The 16273-nt window shown below is 60.1% G+C and overlaps 1 protein-coding gene across 7 annotated transcripts in view; it reads left to right on the forward strand.

Annotated features, from left to right (window-relative positions):
- GSE1 (Gse1 coiled-coil protein) overlaps window positions 1-16273 on the forward strand; it is a 314063-nt gene that overhangs the window by 262354 nt on the left and 35436 nt on the right. For 4 of the 7 annotated variants that reach the window (XM_017543647.2, XM_017543651.2, XM_017543649.2 and 1 more), the window contains exon 2: window positions 13012-13230. The exons of the other annotated variants lie outside the window; for them this stretch is intronic. In XM_017543647.2, the coding sequence (XP_017399136.1) occupies window positions 13012-13230 (219 nt within the window). The remainder of the gene's footprint in view (window positions 1-13011; window positions 13231-16273) is intronic. 7 annotated transcript variants of the gene reach the window in all.

Consider the following 16273-nt stretch of genomic DNA (forward strand, 5'->3'; position numbering starts at 1 on the left):
GTCTCTGGGATTTAGTAACCAGATGGGAAAGACTGTATTCCCGTATCCAGAGGTGCCGCGACCACCCTGGCCTGTGAGGGTCACAGGGTGGGCTGTGCGCCAGGCACGGTGCGGGGATGTTCCCACTCCAGCGCTCTCCTCCTCCCCAGGGAGGGACTGGCTTGCTAGGAAGGGATTATCCCCATTTAGCCGTCAACCGGGGAAGAAAGGGGCCCTGGGGATCCATATCCTGCCTGAAGTCACACAGCTGGTAATTGGTAGAGGAGCAGAAACCCATGCGGTCAGATTCCCGGTCCAGCCTCCTTATCCAGCCCCTGAGAGCCTGGGGTCACAGGCTGATTCAGGAGGGCCTGTTTGCAGCTCAAGCCTGTCCCAGAGAGGCTGAGGCAGGTGGGTCGCTCGGGCTTTGCAGTTCATAACCCTCTCTCTACAAAAAATTAAAAAAACAAACTAGCCAGGCAGGGTGGGACGGCCCGTGGTCCCAGCTACTCAGGAAGCTGAGCAGGGAGGACCGCTCAAGGCCCCGGTGCCCGAGGCTGCCATGAGCTGTGATCACATCACTGCACCCCAGCCTGGGTGGCAGAGCAAGACTCCTGTCTCAGCAAAAAAAACCCAAAATTAAACTGAGTCGCCTCACCCAGTCTCAGGATATGAGTGGATTCTTCCAACTGAATTCCCAGTGTACATTTTCCTTTGAGTGTATTTTTGTAATGTTTTTGCATTTGACATGTGGTATTTTTTCCATTCACTTAAATATACGAGGATCCACTAGACAGCCGATGCTATACTGGGTGTTGAAGACACAAAGTGTGATGCGGTTAAAGCAAAAATTCTTAGCCAGATGGGCGCATGGGAGAGACTTCCGCCTCCCAGAGGCTGCGGATCCTCGTGGCTCTGCCGCCCGGCAGGAGAGTGTGGTTTGTCACCCCGTAACAACAGATAAGAAAAGGTTTTGGAATGGCCCTTGTGGAATGCCTGGGCCGGCGCACTGCTTGGCCCTGGGTCTCTGCGCTGGTGGGGAACCCTGTTGAAAAGGGTTTCTGGCGTGCTCTGTGCCTGAGTTTGTGGGGGAGTGGAGGTGTGCGCTGAGATCGTGTCTGTTCTAAATCAAGCCTGTGTCCCGGCTTTTTTGAACACGTAGTCTTAACGTTTTACAACTTGTTGTTCCCAGCTAAATGTGTGTCTTCTAAGACTTTGTAGGACTAAGGCAGTTAATCCACCCTTAGCAGGGATGCTGGACCCCTGGAGCCTGTCACCTGGGCACAGGGAAGACATTCAGCCAAGCAGCTGGCTTCCAGGTGGCAACTGGTAGGATCCTGTGGAGTGACTCTGAATCCACTCATGGCAGGACCGCGTCTGCTGGGATGCTGGAGCTGGAGTTTCTCCAGCCACGGCCGGCAGCGTGGACTGTGGGATTTCGTGTCCTCTGTGTCTTTTGCCCGCTGGAGAGGCCGTTGTTTTCGTTTTGTCAGATTACCCTTGAAGAAGAGGGGTGGGGAGGGTGCTCCTGTGCACTTCTGCTTACCTGCCTAACGGGCTCATTCTTCCTCCCCGCCCCCCACCCCCCCACGCTCCCACAGCCTGCAAGACAGGAGCCTGGACTTCTTGTCATGGTGCACTCCAGGAGAGTTTTGTTACCAGTCATAGTGGGCAGACACTGCCAGCTCCCAGCAGCCAGGTCTGGACTTCGCTGGGAAACTTAGAAGTTCCTCACTGGGTTTCTGGAGGGGTGTGTACGTGGGCATGTTGGGCATTACAGAATCATTTAGAGTTAAGCGGTCAGCCATTCGGCAGTTGATGGGATGATTGTGACCAGTTTGCCCTGTTTGGTGGCTGGGTTGGACGAGGGAGTCCACGACTCCTGGCACGTGACTGTTCTGGGAGCTTTTCCCCGACGACCCCATTTCAAAGCCCCATCTTGGCTGTGGGGTCCTTAGTTTCTTCCAGTGAGACATTTAGTGATGTTGGGGCACAGCATGCGGGGCTTTGCAGATGGGAGATGAGTCTGGATGAGGAAACACCATTAGAACTTGGAGCGTTCTGGGCCCTTTTTCATCCTGTATTTCCTCTGCCCAGGTGGGTCCTTTTGGGGGAGAGGGTATTAATGCTCATGGGTTGCTATTTGGGGAATCCTGTGCTGTCGGAGCTTGTGGACTGGGTCTGCAGATGCTATGCGTCTTCACGCGTGTACTCCCACGGGGCTTACAGGTAGGCTCTGTGAACTTGGTACAACTACGTAACATTCGGTAGGTGTATTTTCCTGGGGAAAGGGTCTGACCTGCCACTTTGAACCCTCATGAGAATGGACCTTTTTGCAAAAGCAGATGTAACTGCGCATGACTTGGGCAAGCCCTGGCTTGGTGAGCTGACTTAGATTCAGGCGGGACCCACCTGGGATTGACATGCGCCAGAATTGTGGCCATCATCGGTGTCCCCCGAAGCTGGGCATGGGAAGGGTTATACACCCTGATGGAGTCAACGTGTTGATAACGTCTGAGCCGCGTGTCCCTGCGCGGAGGGTCGCTGCTGGAGCTCCGGCAGGGCTTAGTTGCTCAGACCTGGGTGTGGTTTCAGAACTAGGGAGACCAGGCGGGTGTGGAGGAAGCTGGCCGGCCTGAGACCACAGGAGTCGGCGGCGAGACTTAGGGACGAACGAAGGGACGAGTGCCACTCGTGGGATTGGGGTTTTTATAGCTGTGATTTTTCAAGAGAAACTGGATACCTTCATGTTGACTTGGAACCTATTTTAGAGCGCGGTCCATTTAAATAACATAGCCCGACTTCAGGCCCGATAAAAACGGGTTGAAGGGTAAAAGGCTTGCCCCTTGTCCACTCTTTTCTTTGGTTGCTTGTTTTTGAGACAGGGTCTTGCTCTTCACCCAGGCTGAATGCAGTGGTGAAGCCACAACTCACGGCAGCCTCAACCTCCTGGGCTCAAGATGTCCCTTACCTCGGCCTCCCAAAGCGCTGGGATCACAGGCGTGAGCCACTGTTCGCTGACCCCTGGTCTAATCATTTCCACCCTCTCTCCATGGTACTGACGGGGGAACTGACGCTCGGGTCAGGCAGTGCCCTGCAAGTCTGCGTGGAGCCGTTGGGCGTGAGTCAGCCTGGGACCACCCCAGCCTCCTTGGGTTTTCCAGCTCAGGACCAAGCCCTTTTAGCTCGGCCCCCATAGTGTGTTCCCTTGAGCTCCACAGCCCTAAGTTTAAGTTCAGGCTGGCTGAGTGGGTTATGAGGATCCTGGTGCCCGAGCGCTTTCTGACTTAAAGGCGCCCATTTCCGCTGGTGTGGGCATTCCCCCTGCTGGAGGGAAGGCACCTTTTCTAGTGGCCATCTCCCCGCCTCTGAAGCTGGAGACCCTGGGCCCTTCTTCCAAGGCCATGTGGTGACTCCCACCCTGCCCCGTTTACCCTGGCCCCTGCATTACCCTTTTCAGCACCTGCTGATGTACAGCCCAGCCGGGTCCCTGGAGACGAACGGCCCCAAGTGTCCTCGCTGCCCCAGGTGACCCATAGTCAGGTGTTGTCGGCAGTCACTTGGTTTACAGGCAGGACAGGCACTTGTAGGAGATGTTCCTGAGTCCTCTGTCCCTCCCGCTTACTGAGGGAGCTTGTTAAATACTCGGCCTCCTCCCCACTGGGGAGCAGGAGAAGGTCCTTGGTTTCATGGGTCCTCGTGAGCAAGTGTCTCTGCATCCGCCTCCCTCTGACTCTGTCCACCTGAAGGACACGTGGCCTTGACCCCTTCGCCTCTAGCTCCAGCCCCCTTCCTCCTGCTGGCCCAGGCTGCTTGATCCCACCCATCTGTAAAACGGGTACAGCACACGGGTGGGCACCCAAACAGGCACCATAGGGTGAGAGCTGCCACAGGGAGGGGACCCCAAGTGACGCCAGCTGTTTGCAGTCTCTTCTCACATTAAAGGGAAGCACCCAGAACCATGGCCGGGACAGCTGGGTCTCTTTCTGGCTCCAGTCATGACTGGGCTGAGGGTGTGAATCTCCAGCCTCTGTTCACCACGTGTAGACGGGAGTGAGCATCTCGCTGTGTGGAATAATTGGGTGGAGGGTGGCTCCTGGGCCGGGGTACCGCCAGGACCCCTGCTTCCGAGGAGCAGCCTGTGGGGAGAATGCAACAGGGGACTCCAGGGACCGCTGAGGGCACAGGGTGACAGAAGGGCTGGGAACCGGCCAGCGTGGGTGAGCCCCCGGCGCCGTCTCAGCTGAGCCGTGTGGCCCCCGCAGCTGGGGTCACCTTGCTGTTTGTGCAGGGTTGGTTTCTGGGGTCTACTTACATGCAGTAAGGGCACAGGTAGCCGGCACCCTGTAAAAGTCGCCCTCCGATACCCCGGAGTCCCAGGTCTGGACACGGACAAGTCCCAGCCTTGACCCAGGGCCCCGCCCTCCCCTTGGTCTGTCATGCGCCTCTAGGAGGCCACCTCCCCGCTGAGGCCAGGCTGCCGCCCGCATCTGCCAGTCCCACCCTTCCCGCCGCCCTCCTCTCCAGCCCTTCATCTGCCCGGCCTGCTCCGAACACACAGCAGCCGCTTAGGATAATCGCGTCAAATGTTGCCACCATCTGTTGCCTGACTTCCCGTCGGTCGCCTCCATCCAGGAACCTCCGGGACGCGTCTGTGGCCGTGAACCTGTCGCAGGACCTGTGACTCCTAGGAGGCCGCTGTCCGCTGGCCCCAGGATGCAACGCCAGTGTCCCGCGCTGTCGCACAGAGCCCCCTGCTGTCCGAGGAACTGCAGTGTGGCACCCAACCTGGGAAGCTCCTGCAGGTGACCCGGCCCCACCAGGGACACCCCCGGGTTTTACCTGGTCCCTTGCACTGTCCAGTGCCCTTGTGTGAGGGCCTTCTGAGAGCTCCGCACCCCATGTTTTTCTGCAGAATGTGGCCTACCTTGTGTTCCCAGCATGGTAGTAGGCAGGACTGCAGTTTTAAGGGTGTGGTGGGGCTTGGGCAGAACATGGGGTTCAGGGTGGCTGCTGGAGACCCCAGGCATTGCTTGGGAGCTGGCTCATTGCGGGTGGCTCCACATGGTTTACTGGGTCCCTGGCGGGCAGCGTCTAGGGGCTCCTGCCATGGCTCGGTGGATGAGGTGCTGGTCTGCGTGGGCCAGGCACTGCAGTGCTCATTTTCCTCCTGGAGCAGGAGCTCTGGGGGCTGCGCAGGCTGACCCTGCCCACCTGCCTGTGTTTTCCTGGCCCTTCTAGTTCCAAGTCAGGATCCAGGCCACCTGTGAGGGCTGCCCCTTGCCCTGGCCATGAGTGATAGCCCTGGCCGGTTCCTGGGGCATAGAGCTTGGGAAGCAAGTCCAGTGTGAGGACTCAGGGTAGCCTGGGGAGGCAGAAGCAGGCTTACCCCCATGCATCTGGAGCAAGAAGACCCCCCCCATCTCCCAGCCCCTCCCCTGCCTCCACCCCCAAGAAAAATTGCTTTGTGTAAGTGCGCTGGGAATGTGTGGAGGGCAGATATGATAATGAATTGATTATGAAGCCGCCCAGGCTCTCGGGGTCACGTGGTGCCCAGGCAGCCTCAGCCGCCAGGGTCTGTCGTAGGGTGATCCGTCCTCCTCAGGGCCACCTTCAGCTTTTCCCTTTTCGGGGAGCAGGGATCACGGGGGTGGGCACCGGTCCCTGAGCTGGGGGACGCCCTTTATTTGTTCACAAACATTTCTTTCTGCGGTAATGAAAAATTACCAAGAGGGGTGATTAGAGAACCCAGGTCCAGATTGTACATGCGGGCCCTGAAAGTGAAGCCCTGCTGGGCCCAGCCCCACGGGCTGTAATTACCCCACGGGGGGCTGTCAGGGGGAAGGGGCGGATTGGTGCTTGAACCGGGACCCAGCAGAAAATTCATCTCAGCTATTAGCTTGTAATTACAGAGCACGGAGGGAGCAGGCCTGAGGTCTGGTGCCGGGGAAGAGCAGGGATGAAAGGAAGCAGTAATTATAGGATCCGCGGGAGGCCGGGAGGGCGGCTGGCACGCTGATTAATAAGCCCTCCACCCTCGAGGGGAGGGGGAGCGAGGGTTGGGACACCATCTTTAATGGAGTAGAGAGGCCTTACCCCCTCTTTGAAATCCTGCTGTCGAGCCTTTGGACAGCAGGCAAGCCCGTTTGGGGTCTGTTCTGAAGAACCAGGAACAAGCTGGGCTCCCCGGGCCAGCCAGCCGAGCCCCTCTCCACTGGGACTTTGCTTCCTTTTTTTCTTGCCTTTTTTTTTTTTTAATAGCATTGTGCTGCTTCTGACTGTATTAGAAAGCTAGGCAGAGAATAGGAGAAAAAGCATTGATTAAAGTCGTGCTTTGTTGCAGGACGTGGAGGGCAGGAGACCTCGCCCCAAGGGCGGTGGTCTTTGCTTCCCCAGACCCTCCCTGTCCGTGAAATGTGGGGTTGAGGGTTTTGGGGTGCTGTGGCTGCCTGCTTCACTCTCGGTTTCCTGCCCTGTGGCTCCTGGCAGAAGCCTCTAGGTTCTCAGCTCTGCCAGGCAGACTGTGTAGACCGGGTGGGTTCTTTCTGGAGGGGTTCAGGGAGCAGACAGTTGGGGCTCACGTGAAGAGGGGTCTGTCCCCGGGATCCTTGGTTTAAGGGTGCCGAGGGGCCGTTAGGGGTATGGATGTGGCAGCTTTTTTTTCCTGGGATACGGGGGAAGCAAAGGTGGCAGCTGACAGTGGCTTGAAGGGGTCTGTCCAGAGTAGCAAGTGATGTGAATAAGAGGTTGGGCGTGGGTGGGGGCCTCGCAGATACGGTCCACCTAGACCCCTGGCTCGTTTTCGCCTGCTGAGCTGCACATGTCAAGAGCACTTGTACGGTGTGGAGACAGCCCCCAGCCCCCCGGTACTCATCCATCACAGGCCTTCACACGATGGAGCTTATTCCCAGCTGTTAGGATAATGAATTTACATGAGCTGATAATGTAGACAAGAATTCAGTCAATGTCCAGGAGCGCAGAAGTTAATAAATACCTTTCTAATGAGGGCAGCAGGTGGTACGCTCTCCCAGGGCCTCCCTCTCCCCTCTGCCTGGCTGCCCCTGGGTCCCCCACGGGCACCTTGGCACCTGCCCTGGCCTCAGCCAGAGAACATCTGTGTGGGGGGAGGCCTGCATCTGCCTCCCTGGAGAGGGCTGGGGGCTTTGTGCCGAGGCCTGGGTGGCAGCAGCCTTGAAGTGACCCCACCAGGCCGGTGACAGAGGGGCTGGAGGCAGGTGGGCCCTGGAGGCCATGTCCATTCGCAGCAGGCCCAAGGGGACCCCTCCAAGGATCTCTGGGTTCCCAAGTGCTCGGCCTCCGGTCCTGGCCTCGAGGAAGCTGCCTCCCGCCGACGCAGCCCCTGCCCCGCCTGCCCAGTGCACACATACTGAGTAGCAGTGCTAATTTTAGATTCTTCTAATGAAGCCGCTCATTTGGAATTCTATTTTAAGTGACCTGACATCAGCAGAGCTGCTTCCCAGGCTCCCAGCTCCTTGGGAGCCTGCAGCTGACACCAGGCAGGGATGCTGCCTGCAGGGGACCCCCAGGGACCCAGGGAGACCGTACCTGGGCCTGGAGGGGGCCTGCGGGGCCCGGGGAGCAGGTATTGGGCTTGTGTCAGAGGCTGGGGTAAGGAGGTTGCTGTCAGGATGCCAGCAGGCTGGTGATAGTGACACTGAGGTAGCCTCAGACCTGGGCATGGAGGGAGCCCGTAGGGGGCCTCCCTGGTCACCAGGGAAGGGCTCGGAGCTGTGGGTGAGGGCTGAGGTTCAGACTCCTGCAGGGACACCCCAGTTCCCTCCACTCTTGCCCTGGGGCTGGATAGCCCCATGCTTTTGTGGGCGGTGCTGACTTCCTGCGTTGAGCTGCCATCCCTTTGAACAGCCCCTTTTTAAAACCCTGGTTGACTGCAGAAGAATGAGAACATAGAGAGAAGAACGACGAAAGGGAAAAACACAGCTCCTCTTCAGGCTGTCTCGGTACACTGCCGGTAGCCTCGAGGTGTGTGCGCCATTTAGGGTCCGGCCTGGGGTTCGTGCCGTGGCCTCGCCTCTGTGCCGCTGATAGGGTTAGGATGTGTCTCATGGAAAGTGACCTCCAGTGTTGGAGGCGGGGCCTGGTGGCAGGGATTGGATCGGGGGGTTGGATCTCATGACGGGGTCATCCCCGTCACCTTTGCCATCAAACTCTGATGGTCCAGGAGACATAACACTTCTTCCCATGAGCCTCACCAGGTCTGGGTGTTGAAAAGCCGGGGATCCTCCCACTCTGGCTCCGTCTTACGCCGCCGGATGTGCCGGCTCCCCTCGCCTTTCGCCATGATGGAAAGCTTCCCGAGGCCTTCCCAGAGGCAGATGCCAGCACTGTTTCCAGTACACCCCATAGAGCCAGGAGCCAGAACAAGCCTTTTCTTTATGAATTACGTAGCCCCAGGTATTTCTTTACAGCAGCACAAATAGCCTCGTCCAGCCACCCAGCCCATGCCCAGTGGTCACAGCACATCTGCCTGGGTGGCCAGCCAGCCTGTCCTGAAGGCCTGGGGACAGAATTGGCATCTGCTCCCAGACCTCCAGAGCATGTCACCTGGAGGTGAAACGACCGTACGTTGCCCCATGTCCCCCGTCTTCTATGACAGCGTGTGGTGTGGACCACACAGCAGCCCAGCCTGCCGCGGATATCCACCCCTCCTGCAGCCCGGGAGCAGGTCTGGAGCTGGGCCCTGGCTGGCTTGTCACACGGGCACTGTGCTGAGGTCATCTCAGCCCTGCTCTGTTCTGGCTCTGGGATCTGAGCCTGCCTTTGCCCATCTGGGAAAATGGGCCCAGTCACACCTCTCTCACAGGGCGCCCAAGATGTAGAGTGGCTGGCTCTCTGAGGAGTATGGGAAAGGGGGGCTGCTGATGGGCTCTGGCACTGCAGGGTCATGTTTTGGAGACTCTGGGTGAAGATGCAGAGTATCTGTGTGCAGATAGTTGCACTTGGCTTTGCGATGGATTGGAGGGACATCCTTGATGAGGAGAGGGTGTGGAGACACTGACCGTTATCAGTTATCTAGAATTGTGTAACCCACCGTCTGCAACTCAGTGGCTTAACAAAACCTTTGTTAGCTCTGTCTCTGTGGGCCAGGAGTTGGAGGGTGGCTTAGCTGGGTGGTTCCGTCTCGGTGTGTGACGACCATGGTGGCTAGGGCTGCAGTCTCATCAGAAGGCCAGCCTGGGGCTGGAGGATTCATTGCCAAAGTGGCTTCTCACATGGCTGTTGGCCGGAGGCCTTGGTTCCTTGAAATGTGGGTTTCTCCACGACCTGCTTGAGCATCCTCGTGACGTGGCGGCTGCCCCTGCTCCACTGGAGTGACCCAAGAGGGCCAGGAGAGGGCTACCGTGTGTTTGGCGATCTTGCCTTGGCAGCTGCAGACTGTCGCTTCCACTATACTCTGTTCATCAGAAATGAGTTACACAGTCCGGCCCGCGCTCGGGAAAGGGAGTTAGTCTCTACCTCCTGAAAGCGTGATCGATGAAGACTTTCTAGACGTCGTTTTAATTTTTTCAGTGACAGTTGTGTCGCGCAGGCTACAGTATAGTGGTATGATCATAGCCCATTGTAGCTCCATCTCCTGGGCTCAAATAATCTTCCCAAACACCTGGGGCTACAGGTACGCACCTGTAGTTGCAGGGTGATTTATAGAGACCGGGTCTGTCTATGTTGCCCAGGCTGGTTTTGAACTCCTGACCTCACACAGTCCTCCCACCGCACCCTCCTACTTAGCTGGGATTACAGGTGTGAGCCGCCATGCCCAGGATGAATGTGTTTAGGCATTACAGTCCAGTATGTCTTAGCTGTGTGTGTGTGTGTGTGTGTGTGTACGTGTGCATGTGACCATTCACGCCTTCTGATCACATGCCCTGGTTGGACCATGGAGTGGGCAGGCGCTGGTAGTGAGCCGTGGCGACCCAGGAAGCCGAGTTCCAGTCCTGGACATGCTGCTCAGCTAACTGACCTTGGACCAAGCTTAGGACATCTGCCCTCGGTTTCCCCATCTGCACTTGAGGCTTCCTGGGCTTAGGTGCTGGCTGTGAGGGGTGGGCCGCAGGCTGGGATGGTGGATGACAGCACGGCTGCCGTGGGCTCTCTTGAGCTCATGGTGAGGCTGTCTTGGGAGGTCTCCCACTGGTCTGTGACTTCTGAGAGCTGCTGCTGTTTCCCTGGAGGTGGTGTCCCCGCGGCCCTGCTCCTGTCTTAGGGCTCGCCACCTTCCTCAGCACCTCATTGGGACCACCAGGACCTGGTTCATTGATGTCCTCCTGGGTCCCCTTGAGGGTGGGGCTTGGTCCTGTGCCACTTAATCTTCCTAGACATTCCCTCATAAACACCCTGCAGCCTCCTGCATGTGAAGCTGAGTGTGCTTTGGTGACAGGTGGGACCTGGAGGTCCTCTGGACTGGCCCTTGGCAGCCCCCCTATGGGCCACGTCCGCTAGTGTCCCCTGCAGGCAGCAGGACGAGAGCTCTGTTCTTCCCCAGCCACCACCCTTTTGGGGTCACAGGCTGGCCCTCTGCGGGAGGTGTGTGGGCTCATGGGCCCAGGGCAGGGGGCTCGTGGGCAGGGTGCCCACCAGCTGGATGCCCTGTGCCCTCCTGGTTGCGGCTCCAGCCCCCGGGTGGGGGGGAGCAGCACAGACCCAGAGTGTGGGTGCCATTTGCTGGGACATCTGCCTGCCCTTGGCTGGACCCCCGCCTGCTGGGACTGGCGTCTGTCGTCCCTGGAGTGCTGTTTGGTAACAGCCCTGGGGTGCCCTACAGACTCTGAAGCCCCTTGCGTCAGTTACCCCATTATGCTCGGGGGCGTGACCTCACGAGGTCGGCTTTGCTGTGTGTGCTGTTACCCCGTTAGGTAGATGAAGGAGTCAGGCCGTGAGGAGTGAAGTAACTCACCCAGGGTTGTTCAGCCAGAAGCAGCAGAGCCCGGGTCTGACCCACAGATGTGTTTCCCTCCCTCCATCTCTGTGCACGGGGAGAGGCGCTGACAGCAGACCACTGCGGGGGACAGGCGGGGGCCAGGCCAGCCTCTGGGGCAGTGCAGCTGGCGGTGTGGAGCAGAGCAGCTGGCGGGGGCCAGGCTGGCTGAGGAAGGGCTCTAGTTGGCAGCCCATGTTTTCTGGAAGTCAGGCTGCTGGGTAGGCGCCCTTGCTCTCCTGCGTGGTTGGGTGTCTGTGCCAGGTTGAAGTGGCCTTGGAAAGGCAGTTCGGGGTGTGCAGGTCCCCCCTCCACCCCTGACCCCTCCAGAAAAAGCCGAGGAGGACAGGCTACGGTTGGCCCTCTGGCCCGGTAGGGCCCGCTGCCGCAGGGCATGGCCACGCCGCCTTGTGACTACTGGCAGCTGGGCAGCGCAGGGCTCTAAGGGTCCTTTGTTCTTGAGGTGTGAGCTTGCTCCCGCCTCGCTGATCTCTCATTGGCAGGCCCACTCACAGTCATTGTCCCCGGTCCCCCCCTCAGAGCCCCCAAAGAGTTATTTTCCCCTGCAGCCCCTCTGTCAGGAGTGGAGGGACTTGGCTCCCTGAACACACGCCCAGAGCACGTGGCCTTTGGCAGCAAGTTCTGGGTGTAGCAGGTGGACAAAGGAGGCCTCCAGGGTCCTCCGCATGCTGCGCCCAGCCCGCAGCCCATGCCAGCAGGTTCCAGCCAGACTTGTCAGTGCAACTTAGAATCTGGCAGATGTGAGGTGGGGCCTGGAGGCCAGGGCAGCCCCTTGAGGGTGGGCCCACAGCCCGAGGAGGGAGCCTGGGGGCTCCCTTGCCCTTGCCCCTTAGGAAGCGCACAGTCTACCCCTCTTGTGTTGCGTGTTCCCCCCCCCCCAACCATGATCTCTGAGATGCCAGCCCACTGTGTGTGGTCCCGGCGCCCCTCCCCTGAGATGGGTCCACAAGGAGGGAGCCGGGACCTGGCCTGTGGGTGATGTGGGGATCGGGGGGCATCTCTGCAGAGGGAGGGGATGTTGTTGGAAAACATTTTGACCAGGTTGGACTTTTATTGGTTGCACACACGGGGTGGGAGGACTGAGGGCATGTTTGGAGGTGGCCATGCCCTTCCCCTAGTGGTTTTGATGTCACCCGGATGGCTGCACCTGGGCTCAGACCTCTTCCTGCTGCCGCTGTGGCTGCCACCCCCGACCAGGAGGGCCCGGTCAACTGTCGCTCGGCCAGGTCGGCCTGAAGTTGGCCCGGGAGGAAAGGGAGGGTTCCACGCTGGACGGCGGTTTGGATTCGCGGCTGTTTTCAGCCCCTCACGGCAGGCTCTGTGTCCAGCAAGGGGCTACAGTGGGGTCTTCAGGGCGGCTGTGTTCTTCCCCGGCGCTCTTCGTCAGCCTGCCTGTGTGGCCCGAACTCTGGGACCTGTCTCAGACAGAGATGCACAGGATCCCTGGGTGGCGGGAGGCCAGGGGTCTGTGCTGAGTGCCCGTGCAGACTGGGCCAAGCTGGGGCCTCGGTTTCCTTTTCTGTAAGGTGGGGCAGCGCTGGCGCCAGCCTCCCGAGGGCACTGCCATGCATGCCTGGCACTGTGTACACGTTGTGTCGGTGGCCACAGCAGTTGTCTTGGTTGCTGTCGTCCCTGGGCCTTCTGCCAGTGTGCTTCTGTCCTGAGGTGTGGCCGACGCCCCCTCACCCTGGGCCCCTCTCCTTCCCCGAACCCTTTGGTGGCTGGGGATCTGTCGGTTGATACATGGGATCCTCCACAGCCTGCCCAGCCCAGACTGCCTGGAGAGGTAGAGGGCGGTGCTGGCCCGAGCCATTCAGAATCGGGTCCTGAGGGCCCCTGGGGTCTGTGCCAGGTCCCAGCTGGACTGTGGGGACGGGGTCTGTTCTCTCTGCAGCACTGGCTCTGTCTGCTCTTGCTTGGCTTGCTGGAGCCCCTGGGGCGCCCCTGCTCCCTGCATGCTGCTGCTGACACCGGCTCCCCCACCGGCCCTGCCGACCCTGCTCTGGTGTTGGGCGCTCCTGCTCTCTGGGTGACCTCTGGTTCTTCTTTTCCTGTTTCAGGCATGAGCCATGAGCCCAAGTCCCCTTCGCTAGGGATGCTTTCCACCGCGACCAGGACCACCGCCACCGTCAACCCCCTCACCCCCTCGCCGCTCAATGGCGCCCTGGTGCCCAGCGGCAGCCCCGCCACCAGCAGCGCGCTGTCGGCCCAGGCCGCGCCGTCTTCCAGCTTTGCCGCCGCGCTGCGCAAGCTCGCCAAACAGGCGGAGGAGCCCAGAGGTAAGGGGGCCCGCCAGGCTGCGTGGGGGAGCGGTGGCTCCCGAGGCGGGGACTCGGCCTCCCGCGCGCTGTGCACGTGCACGCTCATAGCAAGTCTCGTTTTCCCACGCCGTGCGCTCCGCGTGAAGCAGACAGCACTGTCGGAGCTGCAGACCGTGGGCCCCACCGCCCCAGCCGCTTCTCCTCTCCTTCCCGTCTCTCCTGCCTCTGTCCTTCCTTGGCCCCCAGAGCCATTGCAGGGGTTACCGGCCATAGCCAGGTGTTCCTGCCAGTCCAGTGGCTCAGTCAGGAGGGTGGGTGCCATGACCAGGGCAGCCCCAAGAGGCTCCAGAGGGAGAGCTGCTCCCCGAGTGGCCCCTTGCTTAGGCTTCAACACCCGCTCCAGACATGGCAGAGGACATGGCGTCCATGGAAACACAGTGGTTTGGAGCGGGGGTCTCTGGCACAGCAGACCCTACCACTGTTTAACACCAGGGGGCGCAGATGGGGGCCTCCGGGGGTCCTGAGCCTTGGCTCTTGGTATCACCGGGACGAGACGTGCTGTGTGCCTTGGGCAAGTGCTGACCCTCTGAGCTCCATTTATTTGGTCTGTCCAGTGAGGCTCTAGAGAGGCCCCCTTTGGTTCTGACTTTGGGACGCTTTTTGGGGCCCATTATCACCATTGACTGCCTGTGCCCAGGCTGCTACTGGCATGAATGGGAGGGGCAGTGGGCGGCTGGAGCTGCGGGGGGCCTTGGCGCTGTGGATTCTGGCCAGGCCTCGGACACCCTCTGGCCTCACTGCTCATGGGCAGGGAACTGCTGAAGCAGGGACCCCAGTGGCTCTGCCTGTCACCTGCTTCATTCCCCTCAAAGGCCCAAGGGTTAGGATCCCGGTTCCAGGGCCCTCCTGAGCAGCCAGAGAGCAGCATGGACAGGAGTGGTGTCTGTCTTTACATGCTGGGGTTCCAGCTTGGCAGAGGGGACACTTGCCCTGACGACGCGGGCTGGGGGTCGCCTCCTTTCTGAATGTCTGCTTCCCAGGTCCTTTCTGCCTCTGCTCATTGGAGACCGAGGAGTGAAAAAGGACAAACCTGGCACTGAAGGGTGGGGGCACTGGCCCAGAAGGGAGGCCAGGTGGGGCCTGGGTTCTCTACCACCAGGGGGCACCCCCTTGCCTCCTGGCTCCTCTTGTTGAACCAGGCTCAGCTGGGACCACCAGAAAACCCTCCACGCCTGGGGCAGGGGACTCCCTGGCCATGCCTGAGCAGCCGGGCTGCACGGGCCCCACCTGTGTTAAGAGGCTGGGCAGCTGCAGGCAGATGGCTCAGGGGAAGCAGGCACCCTGCCTGGTGCCCCCTGGCATCCTGGGCTCTCTGGGGTGGTGAACAAGGCAGCTGAGGATATACCCCGGGAGGACGTTGACCTTGGAGTTGAGACTCAGGCTCTCCTGAGAGGGGCGGAGGGAAGGGAGGGACGGCTGAGAAGTGAGGGCAGAGCTGGCCCAGCCCCTCCTGCTCTGGTTGTCTTTTTTCTCAGCGTTTCGGGGCAGGAGAACCAGGGCTGGCGCGGGATTTCTGAGGCCACGGGTGACACGTGGCTGGCGCTGGTGCTGCTGGGTCTGGGTTAGCCCTGTATCCTGGCTTCAGCCAGCAGCTGTGTCTGCTTTGGGGCCTCTGGGCTCCACCCTGGGTAACGCTGCAGGGGATGAGGTCAGGAAAGGGCAGGTTTCCCTGCCTGCCAAGGAACGTGGTGGAGAGGTGTTCAGACTCAGCTTCCCTCCGTGGGCCCCGCACTTCACGGGTGTCACAGCAGGAGCCTGCCTCGTGGGGCCTCCTCTCTGCTGCCCCAGCCTGGCCCCAGCACTTGGCTTGATTGCTTGGCCAGCGGGCGGCCTGAGTGCCAGAGGCCGCTGGTCCCCACTGGCCGGGAACAAAGTGTGCTGATGGGCGCCCATGGCAGGAGGCCAGACACCGTGGCCTCGGGGCCCATCCCCTCCCAGCTGTGGCTTGGGCACTGGGAAAAGGCTCTGGGAAGGATCCCCCAGGATGGATGCCTGGAACTGGGTGGCACAGGGTCTCGGGAGGGCAGGCGAGCGGTGCTGCTGCCTGTGCCTGCCAGGGCACTCACGCAGGTCACCTCCTGTTGAACCGGGAAGCTGAGATGTGTGGGGCTCGGGGTCTGCAGATGTGCAGCAGTGTTTGCGGCTGGGCCCTTGGTGCCCCCCCCCCGTCTTGATGAGTCTCCATCTGGTCAACCCAGGTCCGGCCTTGGTCTGGATGAGGAGGGACCGGGTTACTCCCCCTCGTGACCTCAGCCCCTTAGTGCACCTGGTCCCCGTTCTCATGGAGTTGATCCGACCCTGACCTCACCTTTCCCCGTCTGTGGAACTGGCCGGCAGCCGTCCCGGGCCCCTCGTGCAGGTGCAGAGGCCAAGGTTCAGAGGTCAAGTCGCAAGACAGTGGCCACCGAGGGTAGGGCCATGCCTGTGTCCTGCTCCTGCTGGGCCTTCCCGGGTGGGCTGGGACAGCTGTCTGTGGGAGGACAGTTCTGAGCAGGGGGTCCTGGCGGTCCCTGCTGGAGAGGAAGCTCCCCTTACCCCTAGCAACACTGCTGTTGTGCAGGGAGCTGGCGTTGGGCGCACCAAAGAGTCTCTGGCCGTCAACACGCTAACCCTGCCTTCCTGGGGGTGTGGAATCCTGGGTGACCGCAGGGACGTGTGGGGCCCGCTCCCTGTGCACCCAACTCCCTGTGGCACCTCTTCACCTGCACCAGAGGGCAGCAGGGAGAATCCTCAGTGGACTTGGCAGTGGGAGGGGTCTGGATTTTTTATTTAAAATTTTTTTAGTTATAATTCACATGCCATAAAATTCACCCCGTAGAAGTGCGTGATTCGGTGATTTTCGTGCACAGTTGTGCAACCGTCAGCTCTCTCAATTCTAGAACGTTCGGGTTACCCTTGAGAGTAGAACCTCAGCTGCATTTGCCAGCATCCCCCACGCCCTCCCCCAGCCCCTGGCGGCTGGTCTTTCTGCCTCTGTAGACGGGTCTGTTCTGGGTGTTTG

Source organism: Cebus imitator, unplaced genomic scaffold, assembly GCF_001604975.1.
Source record: "Cebus imitator isolate Cc_AM_T3 unplaced genomic scaffold, Cebus_imitator-1.0 Scaffold159, whole genome shotgun sequence".
NCBI classification, from domain to species: Eukaryota; Metazoa; Chordata; class Mammalia; order Primates; family Cebidae; genus Cebus; species Cebus imitator.